The sequence below is a fragment of the Squalius cephalus genome (assembly GCF_949319135.1).
Source record: "Squalius cephalus genome assembly, chromosome: 4".
Lineage (NCBI taxonomy): Eukaryota > Metazoa > Chordata > Actinopteri > Cypriniformes > Leuciscidae > Squalius > Squalius cephalus.
The window spans coordinates 42,992,988-43,013,078 of record NC_137125.1 but is presented as its reverse complement, the minus strand read 5'-3'; the positions used below and the strand labels follow the sequence as shown (position 1 = coordinate 43,013,078).

The 20,091-nt window shown below is 38.6% G+C and overlaps 1 protein-coding gene and 1 long non-coding RNA gene across 2 annotated transcripts in view; one reads left to right on the top strand and one right to left on the bottom strand.

Annotated features, from left to right (window-relative positions):
- The window catches only part of LOC307156733, a 113,531-nt gene that overhangs the window by 27,380 nt on the left and 66,060 nt on the right, over nt 1-20,091 (bottom strand). The window lies entirely within an intron of this gene.
- Nucleotides 4,381-19,495, top strand: LOC307157075 (uncharacterized protein). The gene is made up of 13 exons (XM_079868848.1): nt 4,381-4,523; nt 5,352-5,457; nt 5,610-5,766; nt 6,086-6,278; nt 6,730-6,837; nt 7,370-7,477; nt 8,016-8,123; nt 8,660-8,767; nt 9,304-9,411; nt 9,823-10,447; nt 14,260-14,327; nt 14,962-15,090; nt 19,279-19,495. The coding sequence occupies exons 2-12, from the start codon at nt 5,358-5,360 to the stop codon at nt 15,073-15,075; spliced, it is 1,797 nt and encodes a 598-aa protein (XP_079724974.1). The 5' UTR covers nt 4,381-4,523; nt 5,352-5,357; the 3' UTR covers nt 15,076-15,090; nt 19,279-19,495.

Below are 20,091 nucleotides of genomic sequence, written 5' to 3'. Positions count from 1 at the left end.
GACAACAAGACTAATGTGGCTTTAGATGTTTAATTCTCCTTTGTTGAAAAGTCACTTTGGACTATTGTGTAACCAAAGGCCAAGCATCCAGCTAAGAAGGATTTCTGTGATCAGTTCCTCATGACTAGAACCAGGGCTATTAAGGTCAAAATTGTTTCTTAGAGAGAGCAGCAGAGCACCACATCTACTTTCCCTTGTTTTTACACAATTCTGGCTATTATTTATTTATATTTTGTCCTGTGGTTAACAAAGGAAAAAGTATTATGTCATTTTTATTCCGATTAATCTTTACATAACCCACAACAGTTTCTCAACCTGAATCCTATTCTAGATTAAATGTGCCAAAATATTGTAATTAGTTCAAAACTTAACTTTAAACCAGTTTTAACTGGAATAAACACAGCGACTGTTCCAAACCCTATTGATCTGCTTCATTGCCTAACTGTCTATACCTGATCATCATGGAACTTTATAAGTGACTGATTTGAATCGCTTTACATGCCAGCAACTCTGTATTTCCCTTACAATTGATTCCATTGAAGGATGACGTTAGCATGTTTCTAAGCTAACCACACAAGGTAACACTTTATTTTGATAGTCCACTTTAGACATTCTACTAACTATAAAAGTAACTTTGCAACTACATGTCAAATAACTCTCATTATACTACAGGGCCGTTGAATGCTTGAATCTGATTGGTTGACGAACGTTCTAAGGTGTGCATTATTTTCAGGGAAACGCACAGCTAAAGTAGTTCCAGGCAGGTCTTGACCGCATTACAGTTCCATATCACTTCGCGTAGTCAACTGTAACGGAAAATAGGATACAATTCATAACAAGAAAAAGCATTTAGCCCCATGCGCTTGATCTGCAATTTTCAATGTCTAGCTTCACAATCAATAGAAACATGCAGTTTAATTTTAATAAATAAAGTATATAGTCTTATCTATAATCAATAGAAAATTAAACTGAATAGGCTAAATAAATGGATAGTCCTGCAGCACGGATTTTTATTGCAGATAATATAACAAATAAATAATTATTGATAGGCCTACTTGTTAAAAGGGCTTTGTGTTTCATTTATTTGGCTATAGTCTACTGTCATCTGTCAATAATAATAATAATAATAAAAAAATGAACGAATTAATTCAAACGAATTGAATTAATAAATAAATAATAATATTGACGCACATGCTTTTCTGTCTCATTATTGCAACATCTCTCTCTAATAACTGCATTAATAACTGCATAATGAATGTAATTTGATACTTATGCCCAAACGCGTGTTCAGCGCGTTCAGTCTGTGTTCAAAGTCGGTGTTTAAAATCTGCTGCGATGAAAACAGTCAGAGAATGTGTCAGCTAGTCGTGTGTCCCAGCATTAGTCTGCAATCAGTGGCTCAAACCTCCGTTACTAACTCTAAAATGACGTTTTGGAATTAGCAACGGAGGCATGGGAATTGATGCGTAAGAAATTAGTCCTACATACAAGAGCATTTTAATGACAAAAACTTTACAAACGTCTTAAAATACATAATCTGAACAATGTTTCGAGGTGTGGTAACTGTAGTATAAGCGGAATAATTGACTTCAGGCCGTTGAATTATTAGAAAAATAATGCACACCCGAGGTGGTAATGCGGTCACGACGCGAAGCGGAGTTCCACTGACTACAAGTAACTTTGCAAGTATATGTCAACTTGTTCTACTAACCCAAACCCTAACCTAACAGTCTACTAATGCCGCGTTCCAGGCAACGTGTAACCCGTGTTTTTCCAACTCGTAACTGGGAGTACATCGTTCCAGGCAACCTGTAACCCGTGTTTTTATAATAATAATAATAATTTAATTTATTGCCATGTCAACAAGTTGATAGGAATTTGTCTTGGTACAACTCTCAGACGTAAATAACCTAAAAAGACAAATACCCAGCAGTACCCAGCAAACAGTAGGACATTAGACCAAAACCCCGCAGAAAAAAGACAATACCCCTCGGCAGAGAAAGTGCACAGTGCATACAGGCAAGTTCAGATGTCTGATAGCCAGGGGGTAAGTGCTGTCTCTGAAACGTGATGTGGACGTCTTAATGCTCCTATATCTTCTATGGAAGAAGATTAAAGAGATGGTGAGCAGGGTGAGAGTGGTCCGCTATGATGTTTTTAGCCTTTCTGATTATTCTGGAGGAGAAAAGTGAAGAAAGTGAAGGGAGGCTACCCTTTTCCAACCTTATACCCGTGAAAGTGCACTAGAACGGCAGTAAAACCCGTAACTTCCCACCCGTGAACTCGTACTAGATCGATGTACTCCCAGTTACGAGTTGGAAAAACACGGGTTACAGGTTGCCTGGAACGCGGCATTAGTAGACTGTTAGGTTAGGGTTTGGGTTAGTATAACAAGTTGACATATACTTGCAAAGTTACTTGTAGTCAGTGGAACTCCGCTTCGCGTCGTGACAGCATTACCACCTCGGGTGTGCACTACAAATGACTTGTAGTTGACATGCAGATGCAAAGTGACTTAGTAGAATGTCCAAAATGGACCATCAAAATAAAGTATAACCCAACACAATATGCATAAAAAATACACAGCACACAAATATTCTTGCTGAAAATAAATAATAAATAATAATAAATAAACCAGCATGCATGCTGGTTTGCTGGTCTCCTAACCTGAATGGTCTTTTAGGCTGAGTGTTTTTTGGGCAATTTTCAGCTTGTCAGGCTGGGAGAACAACTGTTCTCCAGATAAACACCATCTTGGTCAGGCTGGGAGACCGCTTTAAACCAACTAAGATCAACTTAAACCAGCTAAGAACTAAACAACAACGAGTACGTTTTTTTCAGCAGTGATTGGGTAAAATAGTCTATATTTAACTATATGGAACTATGTCGGCGCCAATGGCCTCATGGTCAGCACGCCGACATGTAGCGCCGTTGCACTTGGGCAGCCCAAGTTCGAGTCCCGGCTCGTGGACTTTTCCCGATCCCATCCCCCATCTCTCTCCCACCTCGCTTCCTGTCAACTCTCTACTGTCCTGTCCCAATAAAAGGCAAAAATCACCAAAAAAAAAACTATATGGAACTATAAACAGATAATTTTCAGTACTGATAAGATATGAAATAAGTATTTATAATGAACAGTTCTCTCACTTTGACAACTATCTTAAATTTGGTTTGTCACTGAACGTGTTGCAATGCATCCTTAAATTGTATTTAAATCAAGCTGAAATAAAATAAAATACATATATATATATTAAAACGTATTACTAAAATTATGAATGTTGAATAACTACTTGAATAAAACTGAATAAAAATATATAAAAATAACAAAATCACATAAAATTAATAAAACTTTAAAAAATTAAAAACTGATGATATAAAAATAAAGGCTAATTCAATTTTCTTAATTTAAATAATATTAAAATAACACTGTTGCCTACCGTTTTGGAACAGTATTTGCAGTAAAAGACAAAAAAAAAAACCAGATCCTCAGAGTCTTGTGAAATAAGGAGGGTCCTACAGCCTTGTGAGATAAGACGAGGTCAGCTTGAGCCCATATCACTAACGCTTCCCTGTCTAAAATAACTCACTACCATGTTCTGACCTTGGTGCAGGTGTTGCTACTCCCAGCCAATCCAGGTCCTGTAAAAAGAGATCAACTGATATAATGTTTTCCATTTAACGGACAGATTGATAAATGGACACCATCATCCTCTCAAAACTTCCTTAACTATGAATTGTCAATCAGGATAAAATCTAATCTTAACCATGGGCATGTGATGCATTGTTTTTAACAAACAGAACAGTGCAAATGGATAAAGGGAATAGCTTCAGCTATTTTTCCTTCAGGTTAAACCTGTTTGGGACAATGATGTGACCCTGCAACATGTTTGAGAAAGTGCATCTACCTTGTCCTAGATCTTTAGATAAGATTATCTGCTCTTAAGGCATTTTTGGCTTGTAAATCCCCTTTATGTGTGTGTGTGTGTGTGTGTGTGTGTGTGTGTGTGTGTGTGTGTGTGTGTGTGTGTGTGTGTGTGTGTGTGTGTGTGTGTGTGTGTGTGTGTGTGTGTGTGTGTGAGTTGGTATTTATCACGTTGTGGGGACAAGAATCTGTTTACACAGTCACGTAATGGGGACCTCTTGCGTTGTGGGGACCAAAAATCAGGTCCCCATAAGGATGACCCATTGAATTGAATAGAGGAACTATTCTGAAGGTGCTGGGCGGAGTTTCAGCATTGGCCCATAACACACGATTATGAGGTAGTGTGAGTGTGTGAAGTGTGTGCTCAGCTGCGCCCCCAAACATTTTTGGCTGGTAATGCACTCACTTCTCCACACACACATTTTCCAATTATGGTTGAGTACCGCCCACTTCCGGGTCCTCATAAGGAAGGAATTCAACAACAACTTGAAAATATAAGTATTAAATTGATACTGTACACGGAAGACAAAGAAGAAGATTATTTACTGGAGATGCCAACTAAGGATCTAAACTTCTGCAGAGGATAAAAGTGAAGCTCAAGGTACGTTAAGCACATATGTATGAAACCAGTTAGGTTAATTAGATTAAGCAGCGGGCTAACGTTAGCTGCTAGCTAGTTAGTGCTAATTGTTGAGGCTAAGTGTGGCCTGACGTGTTTTTGTGTTTTTCCAATAAGCGATCACAAAATCATACAATGTAATGTTAAGTACTTCATTTCAACTGAAAAGTGTCGTCAGGTGTTTAGTCTGATTGATTGCTAATGAAGGAATTGGGTTATTAAGTCTGTTTCTGTCTAGTTCGCGTGCTGGACAGTAGATTATTTTCTACTTTAAATTAAAGGTAATGTTATGTTTTATTACTTGTCAGGACAGGGTGAGGGGGAGGAATATCACATTTGTGTTTGACTTTTAGTATTGATATCGTTAACAGAGCAATTAAGTAACGTTAGGCAAAAATAAAAACACTGAAATGGTAAGTAGCTTTAAATGAATAAACTTTGTTTTAATTATGACAGTAACTTAAAATAAACTGGGGTTTGTATGGCGAGATCGTTCAAAAGAGTAGTTAGGTTAAGAGCCAAATAAGTAGTTAATTGTCAAGGCTACCTGGGATTATATAGATGTTGGTTTTGTGAGAGATTAGAGCCTAAGTGAAAATGTTGAGTTTATGCCCTCAAGGCTAGTAAGTTAGTCAATAAATGTGATATCCTTGAGTTCTGATTTCTTGTCTTACATTGATACATACGATATCATTGTAATGCAGTGTTACATTACAATAACATTCTTATCTACTTATTGAACATGCTAGTTTAATTCTGCATGTCTCCCCATTTTCACACTATTATTTATTACAATTTTTTTTCTCTCAGTTTGAAATGCCACCACGAATCAGCCCCCTTAAGGATGCCATGCATCATGTTTCGAAGACTGACAAAACATTCAAATTAGATGTGAAGTATATCAATCCAGTGAAAGGTAAGGTGGTGTGATTTATCATTTAATATTTACCATCATATGCATGTCCTAACCATACTGCTGCCAACTATTGATGTCTTTTTGTGTATTTGGCATCCTTTATCTATAAGATTTTATTTTTGGTGAAAAAAAAAAAATTCTGTATTTTGCAGGACGTGGTCTATTCGCAAAGGGTGCCTTTTGCAAAGGTGATTTTGAGTACAGGGGAGATATGATAAATGATGCAGAGCTGCAGAGAAGAAGAACATGTTACCACGCATCCTGTGCTGCATTTATGTTTGATTTCATTTGGCGAGGGAAAACATGGTGGTAAGAAGTCAAGTTGCACCATATTCCTTATGCTAAACCAGGGTCTCTCAAACTCAGTCCTGCAGGGCCACTGTCCTGCACAGTTTAGCTCCAACCCTGATCAAACACACCTGAGCAAACTAATCAATGTCTTCAGGATCACTAGAAACTCACAGCTAGGTGTGTTTGATCAGTTTTGGAGCTAAACTGTGCAGGACAGTGGCCCTCCAGGACTGAGTTTGAGAAACCCTGTGCTAAACTATAGTAAAAAAAGACACTGATTTGGGGTGGTATATTGTAATACTTGTATTCATCCTTTTCTCATGCTTTCATATTTAAGTATTGATGCCTCAAGAGAAGATGGATCGTTTCGGCGGATCGTTATTGATGACCACAAATATCCAAATTGTAAGATGAAGAAAACTGACGTCAATGGAAAGCCTCACCTTTGTCTGTTTGCCCTGGATGACATTAAAGAAGGAGAAGAAATTGCCTATGATTATGGAGGAGAAGACTACCCTTGGAGAACACAAGTATGTTGCAAAGCACACTGTGTACAGAATATATCATTGTTGCAACATGTTAAGCAAGTTGTTGGTTGAATAGATTATAATTTGAATCTATTAGAAATCTATGAATCTAATTATGTCTATAAATGATAAGTTAAGTTACGTTTTAGGTCAGTGTTTCTACCCCACCCCTAAAATTTATACATTTAAAGAGTGAGGTGGTACAGTCTTAGGCCACTTTTCTTTCTGCAAGTTATGTGTGGCATGCAATGGCCTTATTGCAACTTATGGGTGAAATGTAATCACAAAAATAAACTAAAGATTAACTATGTAAAATGAAGACATGTTTTAATTGTAAATGTTTTTGTATTTTTTTTTTTTTTTTAATTCTGAAATCATGTGGTATCTGCTTCAGATTTATCTCTTGTGTTTCCATGTTCTAATATCTTGTCATTATGAATGTTGTCTCTTACAGATAACCAGCGTTGCCATTAAAACCAGTGCAGCGAGTGCTTCTGATCCTTCTCTCCAGTCAGAGACTCAGATGGATGATGAATCTGCTCAGATCAACTCTCCTCAACAGGTACGTTCACATTCACTAAAGATTTAGGTCTACTGTCTCTCTTTGTCATGGTTTAGTGATTTTTAAGCATATTTTGATGCGTATCTGGTGTAAATTAGTAAATTAAACCGTGTAACGACATGTGTCCAGTAGGTTAGTGCTAGTGGAGTATTTAGGGCCAGTTTTATCCTTCACAGGGATTTTTTTCTGGATTAATTGTTGCTTTAAAATGGACAGTCACGACGTCCCCACAACACACTTTCAGTCAGTGTTTGACTTAAAACTTGTGTGTTGAATTTGATGAAACTAGTCCCCATAAGGAACTATAACGTGGTGTGTGAAAGGTCCCCATGAAGGTGTGTGAAAGGTCCCCATGAAGCCGGGTTTTATCCAGATGTGTGTGAGCGCAGACAGGGGTTGACTGGACAGGAATAAATGTTTTAGATGAAGTTGATTTGTCTATTTCTCTGAAATCCTGTGGTATCTGCTTCAGATTTCTCTCTTGTGTTTCCATGTTCTAATATCTTGTCATTATGAATGTTGTCTCTTACAGATAACCAGCGTTGCCATTAAAACCAGCGCAGCGAGTGCTTCTGATCCTTCTCTCCAGTCAGAGACTCAGATGGATGATGAATCTGCTCAGATCAACTCTCCTCAACAGGTACGTTCACATTCATCACTAAAGATTTAGGTCTACTGTCTCTCTTTGTCATGGTTTAGTGATTTTTAGGCATATTTTGATGCGTATCTGGTGTAAATTAGTACATTAAACCGTGTAACGACATGTGTCCTGTAGTTTAGTGCTAGTGGAGTATTTAGGGCCAGTTTTATCCTTCACAGGGAATTATTTTCTAGGTTAATTGTTGCTTTAAAATGGACACTCACGAAGTCCCCACAACACACTTTCAGTCAGTGTTTGAGTTCAAACTCATGTGTTGAATTTGGTGAAACTAGTCCCCATAAGGAACTATAACGTTGTGTGTGTGAAAGGTCCCCATGAAGGTGTGTGACAGGTCCCCATGAAGCCGGGTTTTATCCAGATGTGTGTGAGCGCAGACAGGGGTTGACTGGACAGGAATAAATGTTTTAGATGAAGTTGATTTGTCTCTTTCTATAAAATCATGTGGTATCTGCTTCAAATTTCTCTCTTGTGTTTCCATGTTCTAATATCTTGTCATTATGAATGTTGTCTCTTACAGATAACCAGCGTTGCCATTAAAACCAGCGCAGCGAGTGCTTCTGATCCTTCTCTCCAGTCAGAGACTCAGATGGATGATGAATCTGCTCAGATCAACTCTCCTCAACAGGTACGTTCACATTCATCACTAAAGATTTAGGTCTACTGTCTCTCTTTGTCATGGTTTAGTGATTTTTAGGCATATTTTGATGCGTATCTGGTGTAAATTAGTACATTAAACCGTGTAACGACATGTGTCCTGTAGTTTAGTGCTAGTGGAGTATTTAGGGCCAGTTTTATCCTTCATAAGGATTTATTTTCTAGGTTAATTGTTGCTTTAAAATGGACACTCACGACGTCCCCACAACACACTTTCAGTCAGTGTTTGAGTTCAAACTCATGTGTTGAATTTGATGAAACTAGTCCCCATAAGGAACTATAACATTGTGTGTGAAAGGTCCCCATGAAGGTGTGTGAAAGGTCCCCATGAAGCCGGGTTTTATCCAGATGTGTGTGAGCGCAGACAGGGGTTGACTAGACAGGAATAAATGTTTTAGATGAAGTTGATTTGTCTATTTCTCTGAAATCATGTGGTATCTGCTTCAGATTTCTCTCTTGTGTTTCCATGTTCTAATATCTTGTCATTATGAATGTTGTCTCTTACAGATAACCAGCGTTGCCATTAAAACCAGCGCAGCGAGTGCTTCTGATCCTTCTCTCCAGTCAGAGACTCAGATGGATGATGAATCTGCTCAGATCAACTCTCCTCAACAGGTACGTTCACATTCATCACTAAAGATTTAGGTCTACTGTCTCTCTTTGTCATGGTTTAGTGATTTTTAGGCATATTTTGATGCGTATCTGGTGTAAATTAGTACATTAAACCGTGTAACGACATGTGTCCTGTAGTTTAGTGCTAGTGGAGTATTTAGGGCCAGTTTTATCCTTCACAGGGAATTATTTTCTAGGTTAATTGTTGCTTTAAAATGGACACTCACGACGTCCCCACAACACACTTTCAGTCAGTGTTTGAGTTCAAACTCATGTGTTGAATTTGATGAAACTAGTCCCCATAAGGAACTATGACATTGTGTGTGAAAGGTCCCCATGAAGGTGTGTGAAAGGTCCCCATGAAGCCGGGTTTTATCCAGATGTGTGTGAGCGCAGACAGGGGTTGACTGGACAGGAATAAATGTTTTAGATGAAGTTGATTTGTCTCTTTCTATAAAATCATGTGGTATCTGCTTCAAATTTTTCTCTTGTGTTTCCATGTTCTAATATCTTGTCATTATGAATGTTGTCTCTTACAGATAACCAGCGTTGCCATTAAAACCAGCGCAGCGAGTGCTTCTGATCCTTCTCTCCAGTCAGAGACTCAGATGGATGATGAATCTGCTCAGATCAACTCTCCTCAACAGGTACGTTCACATTCATCACTAAAGATTTAGGTCTACTGTCTCTCTTTGTCATGGTTTAGTGATTTTTAGGCATATTTTGATGCGTATCTGGTGTAAATTAGTACATTAAACCGTGTAACGACATGTGTCCTGTAGTTTAGTGCTAGTGGAGTATTTAGGGCCAGTTTTATCCTTCACAGGGATTTATTTTCTAGGTTAATTGTTGCTTTAAAATGGACACTCACGACGTCCCCACAACACACTTTCAGTCAGTGTTTGAGTTCAAACTTGTGTGTTGAATATGATGAAACTAGTCCCCATAAGGAAATATAACGTTGTGTGTGAAAGGTCCTCATGAAGCTGGTTTTAATCAAGATGTGTGTGTGAGCAAGGTTTGCTGGACAGGAATAATTGTTTTTTTTTCTGGCAAAGGTGTGTCTAGCCCAGATGATTCTCTTTAACCGGCGCAGGGAAGGAGTGGTTTCGAGCATGCCTTTGTCTGCATTTCTATCAAGAGACACTTCTGATCCACATGAGGATGTGGACTGGGCACTCTCTGAAGTGGAAAACAATCTCTGCAGACACTTCACAAGGGTTATCGCAAGGGGGAAGCGTGGTCGACCAGTTCCAATTCTTCGGACTTCAAAAATGCTATGTGCCTTAGAACTCCTTGTTAAGCAGAGAGAGGCTTGTGGGGTTCTGAAAGACAATTCCTATATGTTTGCAAGACCAGAAGCCATGACATATTTTCGAGGGTCAGACTGCCTCCGTGGCTTTGCAAAGGTGTGTGACGCAAAGTGTCCCAAGTCACTGACATCTACAAGACTGCGAAAGCATGCCGCAACCCTTTCAACAGTGCTGAATATGACTGACACCGAGATGGACCAGCTGGCAAACTTTCTTGGACACGACATAAGAATCCATCATGAGTTCTATCGACTCCCTGAGAAGACCCTGCAACTTGCCAAGATCAGCAAAGTTCTAATGGCTCTTGAGCAAGGAAGATTAGCTGAGTTCCATGGCAAGAACTTGGATGAAATTGGGATAGATCCTGATGGTGTGGTATTTTATTTGACTTTTGTTTGATTTTCTGTTTGATTTTCTGTTTACCATCTATTAGGGGTGTAACGATACACATATTCGTATTGAACTGTTTGGTACGATGCTTTCGGTTCTGTGTTCGGTACGCATTTTCAAACCGAACGGTTCGTTGGACCATTTTTCCTGCCGACCAAAATTTCGTTATTTCAAATGTAGGCGGGTCGCGTGTGGCAAGCACTCTCGTTATGTAAGAGACGCCGGCGCGACCACAACATTGTCCAACGTCAAATGGCAAACGTAATGCAAGCGGAACGAAACTGCTCGTTATTGTGTGGTTGACGGACCGTTTATCAGTTTGGACCAGTGCAGCGCGAGCTGATCATGATCATACGACACTGTTACTACACAGCGCTAATAAGAGATCCAGTAAAGAAATCATTTGAATTCGCCACAGAAGTAATAACATCGCTGAGAGATCTTGTGAGAAACATTCACATTTCTCCGTTATTAACGGTTCAAACAGCTCTGACGTGGAAACCAGGAGAAACATTGTGCCATAAATGAACTATCCGGTGTCCACAGATGAATTTACCATGGATTTACTGTAGTAACACTAACTGCAACCATGGAAGTTTGGCAGGAATAGTAGGCTATAATGCCTTCAAGTAACATTACGTTGGTTTTATTTTGACATTAAAATAAACTCGATATTACAACAGAAACGTTTAACTCTCTCTTTTCCAGCACTTTAGACACAGTTGCTCCGTTGCGCTTAAAGAAGATTAAAGAAAATAGTCTAACGCCGTGGTACAACGAGCACACTCAGGCCCTTAAGAGAGCAGCCAGAAAAATGGAGCGCAACTGGAAGAAAACAAAACTAGAGGTATTTCGCATTTCATGGAAGGAGAGCTCAATTACTTACAGAGAGGCTTTAAAAGCTGCTAGATCTGCTTATTTTTCAACCCTATTAGAAGAAAATAAACATAATCCTAGGTATTTATTTGAAACGGTGGCTAAACTAACGAAAAATAAAGCTTCAAGCACCGAAGTTTCCAAGCAACACAGCAGTAATGATTTTATGAACTTCTTCACTTATAAGATTGATAATATCAGGGACAAAATTATAACTATGCAACCGTCTACTACAGTATCGCATCAGGCAGTGCATTGTAGTCTCCCTGAGGAAAAATTGGATTAATTCGTTGATATAGGAGAGGAAGAATTTACTAAACTCATTAAATCATCTAAATCTACAACATGTATGTTAGACCCTATACCAACTAAGCTACTGAAAGAAATACTTCCAGAGGTCATAGATCCTCTTCTTAATATCATTAATTCGTCTTTGTCTCTAGGATACGTACCAAAAACCTTTAAGCTGGCTATGATTAAACCGCTTGTTAAAAAAACGCAACTTGATCCTACAGAATTAGTCAATTATAGGCCGATCTCGAATCTACCTTTTCTGTCAAAGATATTAGAAAAGGCAGTATCCTCACAACTGTGTTCCTTTCTTGAAAGAAATGATCTCTGCGAGGATTTCCAGTCAGGATTTAGACCGTACCATAGTACCGAGACAGCTCTCGTTAGAGTCACAAATGATTTGCTCTTATCATCCGATCGTGGTTGTATCTCTCTATTAGTGTTACTCGATCTTAGTGCTGCATTTGACACCATTGACCACAACGTTCTTTTAAATAGATTAGAACATTATGTTGGCATTAGTGGAAATGCACTAGCATGGTTTAAATCATACTTATCTGACCGTTATCAGTTTGTAGCAGTAAATGATGAGATGTCTCATCGATCACAAGTTCAGTATGGCGTACCACAAGGCTCAGTACTAGGACCGCTGCTGTTCACTCTGTACATGCTACCATTAGGAGAAATCATTAGGAAACATGGCATTAGCTTTCACTGTTATGCCGATGATACTCAGCTCTATATTTCTTCAAAACCTAACGAAACTTATCAATTCACAAAATGAACGGAATGCATAGCGGATATAAAAAAATTGGATGACTCGTAATTTCCTACTTCTAAATTCTGAAAAAACAGAGTTTCTAATTATTGGACAAAAAACTTCCTCACGTAATAACCTAGAATACTGTCTAACACTTGATGGCTGCTCTGTTAAGTCTTCGTCGTCAGTTAGGAACCTGGGTGTGCTCTTTGATACCAATCTTTCATTTGAAAGTCACGTGTCTAGTATCTGTAAAACTGCATTTTTCCATTTAAAAATATATCTAAATTACACCATATGCTCTCATTGACAAATGCGGAACAATTAGTTCATGCGTTCATGACCTCAAGGCTAGATTATTGTAATGCTCTACTGGGTGGTTGTCCTGCACGCTTAATAAACAAACTACAGCTGGTCCAAAACGCAGCAGCTCGAGTTCTTACTAGAACCAGGAAGTATGACCATATTAGCCCGGTTCTGTCAAAACTGCATTGCCTCCCTATTAAACATCGCATAAATTTTAAAATATTGCTGATCACTTACAAAGCACTAAATGGTTTAGCTCCGCAGTACTTGAGCGAGCTCTTAACGCATTATAGTCCGTCACGTCTATTGCGATCTCAAAATTCCGGCCAGTTACTAATACCTAGAATATCAAAATCGACTGCTGGCGGTAGATCCTTTTCCTATTTAGCACCAAAACTCTGGAACAGTCTTCCTACCATTGTCCGGGAAGCAGACACACTCTGTCAGTTCAAAGCTAGACTAAAGACACATCTCTTTGACCTAGCTTTCGGGAACACTTCCCAAAAATCCTGATGTACTCGTTACATCATGAGAAGAATGGCATCTACGCTAATTTTAGTGTCTGTGTTTATCCCGAGGTTTTCCTGCAGCCTGCCGGATCCAGGCCGTATCCAGATCTGACGAATGACTTTCGCCTGGACCGATGACAACGCAGTGCTGAAGTGCCAACTAGTCTCTCCCTATGGAGGATCCCACTACCACTCTACAGATAAGGCGTTGTCGGGAAAGGCGTTGTTCGTTTCGCGTTCCTACCCCAAAGCAACAAAATAAAATAAAATTCTTTATCAAAATTTATAAGGAAAGACAAGTACTTTGTTTAGGCTTGGCTTGTAGGGAATTCCTAACCTGCGTATATTCAAACGCACATAACTATAGAACCCATTCTAAATGCGCATGTGAACGCCATCAGCGTTTCTCACAGGTTCGCGTTTAAAGTCTGTGTAGAGGGAATGGTGTCGTCTTAGCGGCTACATTGCTTGATCGTTGCGACGGAAGCAAATCAATCAAAACTAACTTTAGATGGAATTAACTTAACTCTGCTGTAAAGCGGAAACAATCTCTGTTACCTTAAATTATAAGCTTATCTCTGTAAAGCTGCTTTGAGACAATCTACATTGTTAAAAGCGCTATATAAATGAAGATGACTTGACTTGACATTGTAAATACAATTGCTGCCCCCAAATGTTAATCTGAACTAAAATAAACCTTTGTTTATAACTACTACAATATTACATTTCACTTTTTCCAAGGAGCGTTTTGTTTTATATGCTCCTAAGAAGAGTCAATTATAGCTCCAGAATTGCTCAAAGTAAAAAAAAATCATACTTTATGATGTTAGTTTTAATAAAAAAAAGAATAAAAAAATTAAATCAAGGAAATTACTCTGGCATTTTTTTTCTTTTTGCTGTATCAAAAACGTACCGAACCGTGACACAAGTGTATCGTATTGAACTGAAACGTAAATTTTGTGAACCGTTACACCCCTACCATCTATTCGTATACCAGGTGTTTATGATCCATTATATACCATTGTTAAGCTGTACTTTGAACTTCCACAGAAACGTTATTGACTGTGATGAGGAAGACGGGAGCATACAAGAGGGACACTGTTCATCTACTGTTGACGGTTTGTATTACTGTCAAAATACACTACTACATTTTGCAGTTATTCATAATTTTCAGTCACGTAACTTGTGAAGACCTGACAGACAAAAATATTGTTCTAACATCATAGCCAACATTAAAGAAGATGCTTCAGTATGCTGAACAAATGTTTTTTTTTTTGACGAAACGGCTCATTGTGTAATGAATCAAATGCCTCCAAGCTATTCTTCAACTAAATTACACTAAACATTCATTCTGGAGTGAATATTTTTTTGTGAGTTTACTACCATAAAAAATATATTTCATAGGAGAAACTTGTACATTTTTCATTTTTCATAAAACACTAGCTGATCTGCTCTCTTCTCGTGTTGGTTGTGTCATGGCACAAAACGAATCATGCCAGATGATTAAGACATGAAATAAAATGGTTATACTCAATTTACTTGCACTTATATTTGATTAAATGTCTGCTGGAAAGATGTAGTTCAATTATACTTGCAATAATGAACAATTGCACAGGTTTAGGGTTTATTGTACTTTAATGATTTTAAATAATTAGTGCATAAGTGTGACAAATAACAGTGTATTGTCAGCATTCTATAGTACATTTAAATTGTATCTTTCTGAAAATGTTGAACTTTGATTATTTTCCATAGAACCATCAGCAGAGGTGGCACTTCCTCCTACCAAGAGGAATGACATGCCGCCACCACCCAAGAGACCCAGACCACCATCAGATGAAGAGATGCCTACAGGAGCCAGTGCTGTGAGGCCTTCTTCCAAAGGTGAACTCTTTACACATTTCTTAGACTAAATTAGACCCTTTAGGAGCACTTTAACACCCAGATCTCAGACCAGGGGCCTCATTTATAAAACTGTGCGTAGGAACCTTACTAAAAGTGTACGTGCGCCCGAAAGCCAAAAATGGCGTACGCAAAAAAATATTCAGACTTATAAAACCGTGCGTACGCCAGAACCTGCGCAGAATTCACTTTATAAATCCCAGTCAGCGGAAGATTGTGCGTACATGCATCTCCACCCGAAATAACCATATGTGGAGCTTACGACGCCTAGTTTTACTATGCAGATCCTCATCTACATATCATTTGACTACATAACTGAGGGAAGGAGGTTGTTCCCCAAAATCTCGCAATACATGGCCCCAGTCATCCTCTCCTTAATACAGTGCAGTCGCCCTGTCCCATGTGCAGAAAAACACCCCCAAAGCATGATGCTACCACCCCCATGCTTCACAGTAGGGATGGTGTTCTTGGGATGGTACTCATCATTCTTCTTCCTCCAAACACGTTTAGTGGAATTATGACCAAAAAGTTCTATTTTGGTCTCATCTGATCACATGACTTTCTCCCATGACTCCTCTGGATCATCCAAATGGTCATTGGCAAACTTAAGACGGGCCTTGACATGTGCTGGTTTAAGCAGGGGAACCTTCCGTGCCATGCATGATTTCAAACCATGACGTCTTAGTGTATTACCAACAGTAAACTTGGAAACGGTGGTCACAGCTCTTTTTAGGTCATTGACCAGCTCCTCCCGTGTAGTTCTGGGCTGATTTCTCACCTTTCTTAGGATCATTGAGACCCCACGAGGTGAGATCTTGCATGGAGCCCCAGTCCGAGGGAGATTGACAGTCATGTTGCTCAGGAACCCATCTGTAGTTGTTTAGAGGGTTACTTGGTTGATGCTAGAATCTACTAGGTGTTTTGTGGCACTAGTAGGAACTGTAGCTGTTCTAAAAATGAAAACACCGAATCAGTAATAACAAGCCTAACCCCTGGAGCAGTTTGAGTGGATGGATGCATAAAAATAACTTGCAGCCAAGACATTGATCCTAATATATTTTCCTTTTCTCCAATGATCATTTCAGGCCAAGTGACTGAATGTAAAAATCACTGTTTGATTGACAGTGTAATTCTATTTATAGGTAGAGTGCAAATTAATTTCTCTTGCAATATAGATGCTGACATAAATACTAGGGCTGCCCTCGACTAAAGTTTTTTTTTTCTAGTCGACTAGTAGTCGTTCATTAAGCTATTAGTCAACTAATCGCATTTTTATATTAATAAGCCATAACTCATAATAATGAGCCTTTAATTGCCTATATAATACATAGCCTAATTAGCGATCAAGCGCACACTTAAAGTTCCGCAGCGCACCGGCAAAAATAATGATTGAGTGTGTCTTGTGTCAGAAGGAGACTGTCTAAACAAACATTGTAATAATTTATTGATATTCTCGGCTGCAGAGATTAAGTCGATGATACAGACTCGTCATCTCCGCAGTGACTCGCATTTCATACGGATTACATAATCTGAGTATTTATTTTCCACTTGAATTGATTCGTTTAAAAGCAGACATTTCAAGCTTTCTATAGATATATTTCTCACGTGTGTGTGTGTGTGTGAGGCAGGGTGGGAATTATGTAATTTTAGGGGCAAGGCCATTTGGCCTCCACCTTTTCTTTTTTTTTTAGGGGCACCAAGGCCATATGACAGGGCACAAAGGCCATTGAGTACAATTCGATGGTTTTCCCATTCAGATTGATACCATAACATCCTAATTTGGAATAAGACATGGATTATGACTTTTTTAATAAAAAAAAACATTTTTTAATGAGAGAGAGAGAGAGCGCCATTACATCCAGAAGGTATACACCCTCACACAACAATAGAAACAACATAAATGCCAATAAAAGCATTCAGAAACAACACAAATGCCAATAAAAGCATTCAAAATATTCATTCAGTCCTCTATATCATGTGAGTGTGAGAGAGAGAACCATTCCATCCAGAAGGTATACACCCTCACAATCATTATTGCTCAGCGCTCAACGCAGTTTGCTTCGCGCTCCACTCAAATCGCCCCCCGCTCGCTCCAAAAAAGGAAAAAAATCTACATGTATATCACTTGTAGCGGTCCCCAAGCTTTTTTGCGCCACAGATCGGTTTAATATCAGACAATATTTTCACGGACCGACTTAGGCTAGGCCTATACTGTATGTGTTTTTTCTTCTTCATGGCGCATTTTTTGACTGTTGCGATTTATACTCCGGAGCGACTTATTAATAGTAGGCTACATAATGGTTTGGAGTTTTTGAACTCCATTATTGAGCTGAGTTTTGACTGAAAATAGTCTACTGTTGATGACTGTGCAAGACAGATGGATTCAGGGTCAGGCTTGACTAAGCATGCTTCAGACTCGTGGTGTGAGCGGAGCGAAACTGGAGCGGGAAATAGGGCGACGCTCTGTCCTTTTGAAATTGCCGCTCTGCGCTCTGTCCAAGATCCGCCCGCTCGCGCTCCCCGCTCGCTCCCGCTCCACTCCGCTCACATGCTCTGCTTTATACATGGAACTTGGACAGGGCCAGGGCACACAGGCCACTGTGGCCGTACGATGATTTTTTTTTCACGGGGCATGAAGGCCAAAGTGTAGGGCAACGGCGGCCGTGGCCGCGGTATAATTCCCACCCTGGTGTGAGGCGAGTATACGCTGAGTTTCGGCTCATTTCTGTGATGCTCAAGTTCACTGAGACAGCAGAAAGCACATCCTGATTGTTTTCATTATTTTACAAAGCACAACATTTTGTAGTTATTGTGAGTTTACAGAAATAAGAGTTGAACCTTTACAGTTTGCATTACTCTGTCCTTTTATTCATACAGATAAGAGTATTGAAAGTTAAATGATCGCGCCGGCGCCTGTATGTCCTGCGACTAACCGACTAATAAAAGACCTAATAAATAATAATAATAAAAGACCTAATAAATAATAATAATAATAATAGTCGCTTTGGTGCATTTCTCACATCACTATTTACATTTGCACAACAGTTAGTTCAACCTCCACAACATTTAGTCATTTGTGCACATCATAGTAGCAGTTTCTCATTCCTTCCAACAAACTGCAAATGCTTTTGGACATGCATCTATTGCTTTCATACAACTCTCTGCTGTTTTATAACATTATCATTTGCTTATGTCATGTCAGTCAAAATTAACTATACTTGTGAATGCTGAATAGTCATTCCATATAAAACTAATAGTCCTCATTTCATTGCTTGAGTCATTACATACAAAAATGTTGAACTAGTTATCAAAATCTGTCAAGCAAATTTTACACTTTTTTTAAAATTATTATTATTATTATTATTATTATTATTATTATTTTTCTGAAAATGCCTCCTAAATTGAATAATTTCTCTCAGGTGAATCTCAGCTTTCACTGATGAGGAACATCTGGATGTGCATGAATGATTACAGTACTATGTACTGTATGTTGTATGTTCAGTTCCAATATGTACTGCAATATTGTTTACAGTTGTGCATAGCTCTATGCATAGCTGTATTTATTTCATTTGCACAATGCTGTGAACAAATTAGAATTGCAAAGAGCATATGCAGTAAAAATGTGAAACATACATATTCAGTGTCTTGTACTCTGTTACCTCACTAAATACAGTAATGTGTAACTTTACTGTATTTTTCAAATGGCTGTTCAAATAGTATATAGTGCTATCTTGAGCATGTACAGGTAGTGTTACCAAGATCTGACTTTTTTGCAATGGAAAACATTTACAGAATAAACTGTCATAATGAAAACATAACCAAGCCATTTGACTATCTTGTTCATAAACAATGGTGTCAGGACTTTTCATCTTGATGACACTGACACTTTCATTGACATGAATACTTGCTTTTGAGGAATGAGCTATCCATTTTGAGCAAGTGATACGCTTTTGCAGGTTATCAACTAGGTTTTGCAGTTTGTACTAATTGTTCTGAGAACTGCTTTAACTGTTGTGCAAATGTAAATAGTGATGTGAGAAATGCACCAAAGCGACTGAGAAAAACTGTAATAACCAGACCTAATAAATACTGATAATAGGATTCAGAACTTCGGATTGGAATTCCAGCACACACTTTATCATTTCAATTGTTTTTTCTGTCCACTTTTAGGTAAAAGTACCCAGAAGACACCCTGGCAGCAGACAGAGGTGCAGGCGGTGGAAAGGCACATGAAGCGATTCATCACATTCATCACATCGTTCATTGTACAAGCAAAGAGCGACTGTGACAAATGTTTAAAAGCTGAACCAGAAGCACTGAAGAACCGCGATTTGAAGACCGTAAAGTTTTACATTTATTAGTAGTGAATAAATGTGTTGAAGCTCAATTAGTAGTAGATTTTGTTTTATTTGTTATAAGTATCAGGTGAATGAGTAGCAGCTGATGCTGGGAGGTTGGCCGAAAAAATTACAATTATAGAAAGAATAGTTTGAAGTGGAAAGGTTTAAATGTTTGACCTGTGGGTATGAAATGGGTTGGAAAATATCCAGACAATAATTCATTACTTGCATGCAGTCCTTTGTTGCAGTGAAAAAGTTCTCCATTCACATATAATCCACTTCAATCACACTAATATTCCAATCAATTGTAAGAACAATCAATCGATCCAAACAAATATTCTGCATGTTGAGGAGATGATTACAAGCACAACACTAGGGCCTGGTTTCACAGACAGGATTTAGATTAAACCAGGATTAGGCCTTTAGTTCAGTTAGGACATTTAAGTAGCTTTTATAAACGTGTCTTAGAAATAAGCATTACTGGTGTGCATCTTGAGACAAAACAATGGCACTTGGACACAAAGGACTTAATTTAAGATGTGCTTTCAGTTAAAACGGCTTAAACACACACTTTAGTCTGAGACTATCTTAAGGCTGGTCTGTGAAACTGGCCATAGGTGTTCTATGCAAGAGTGAAGCTTGG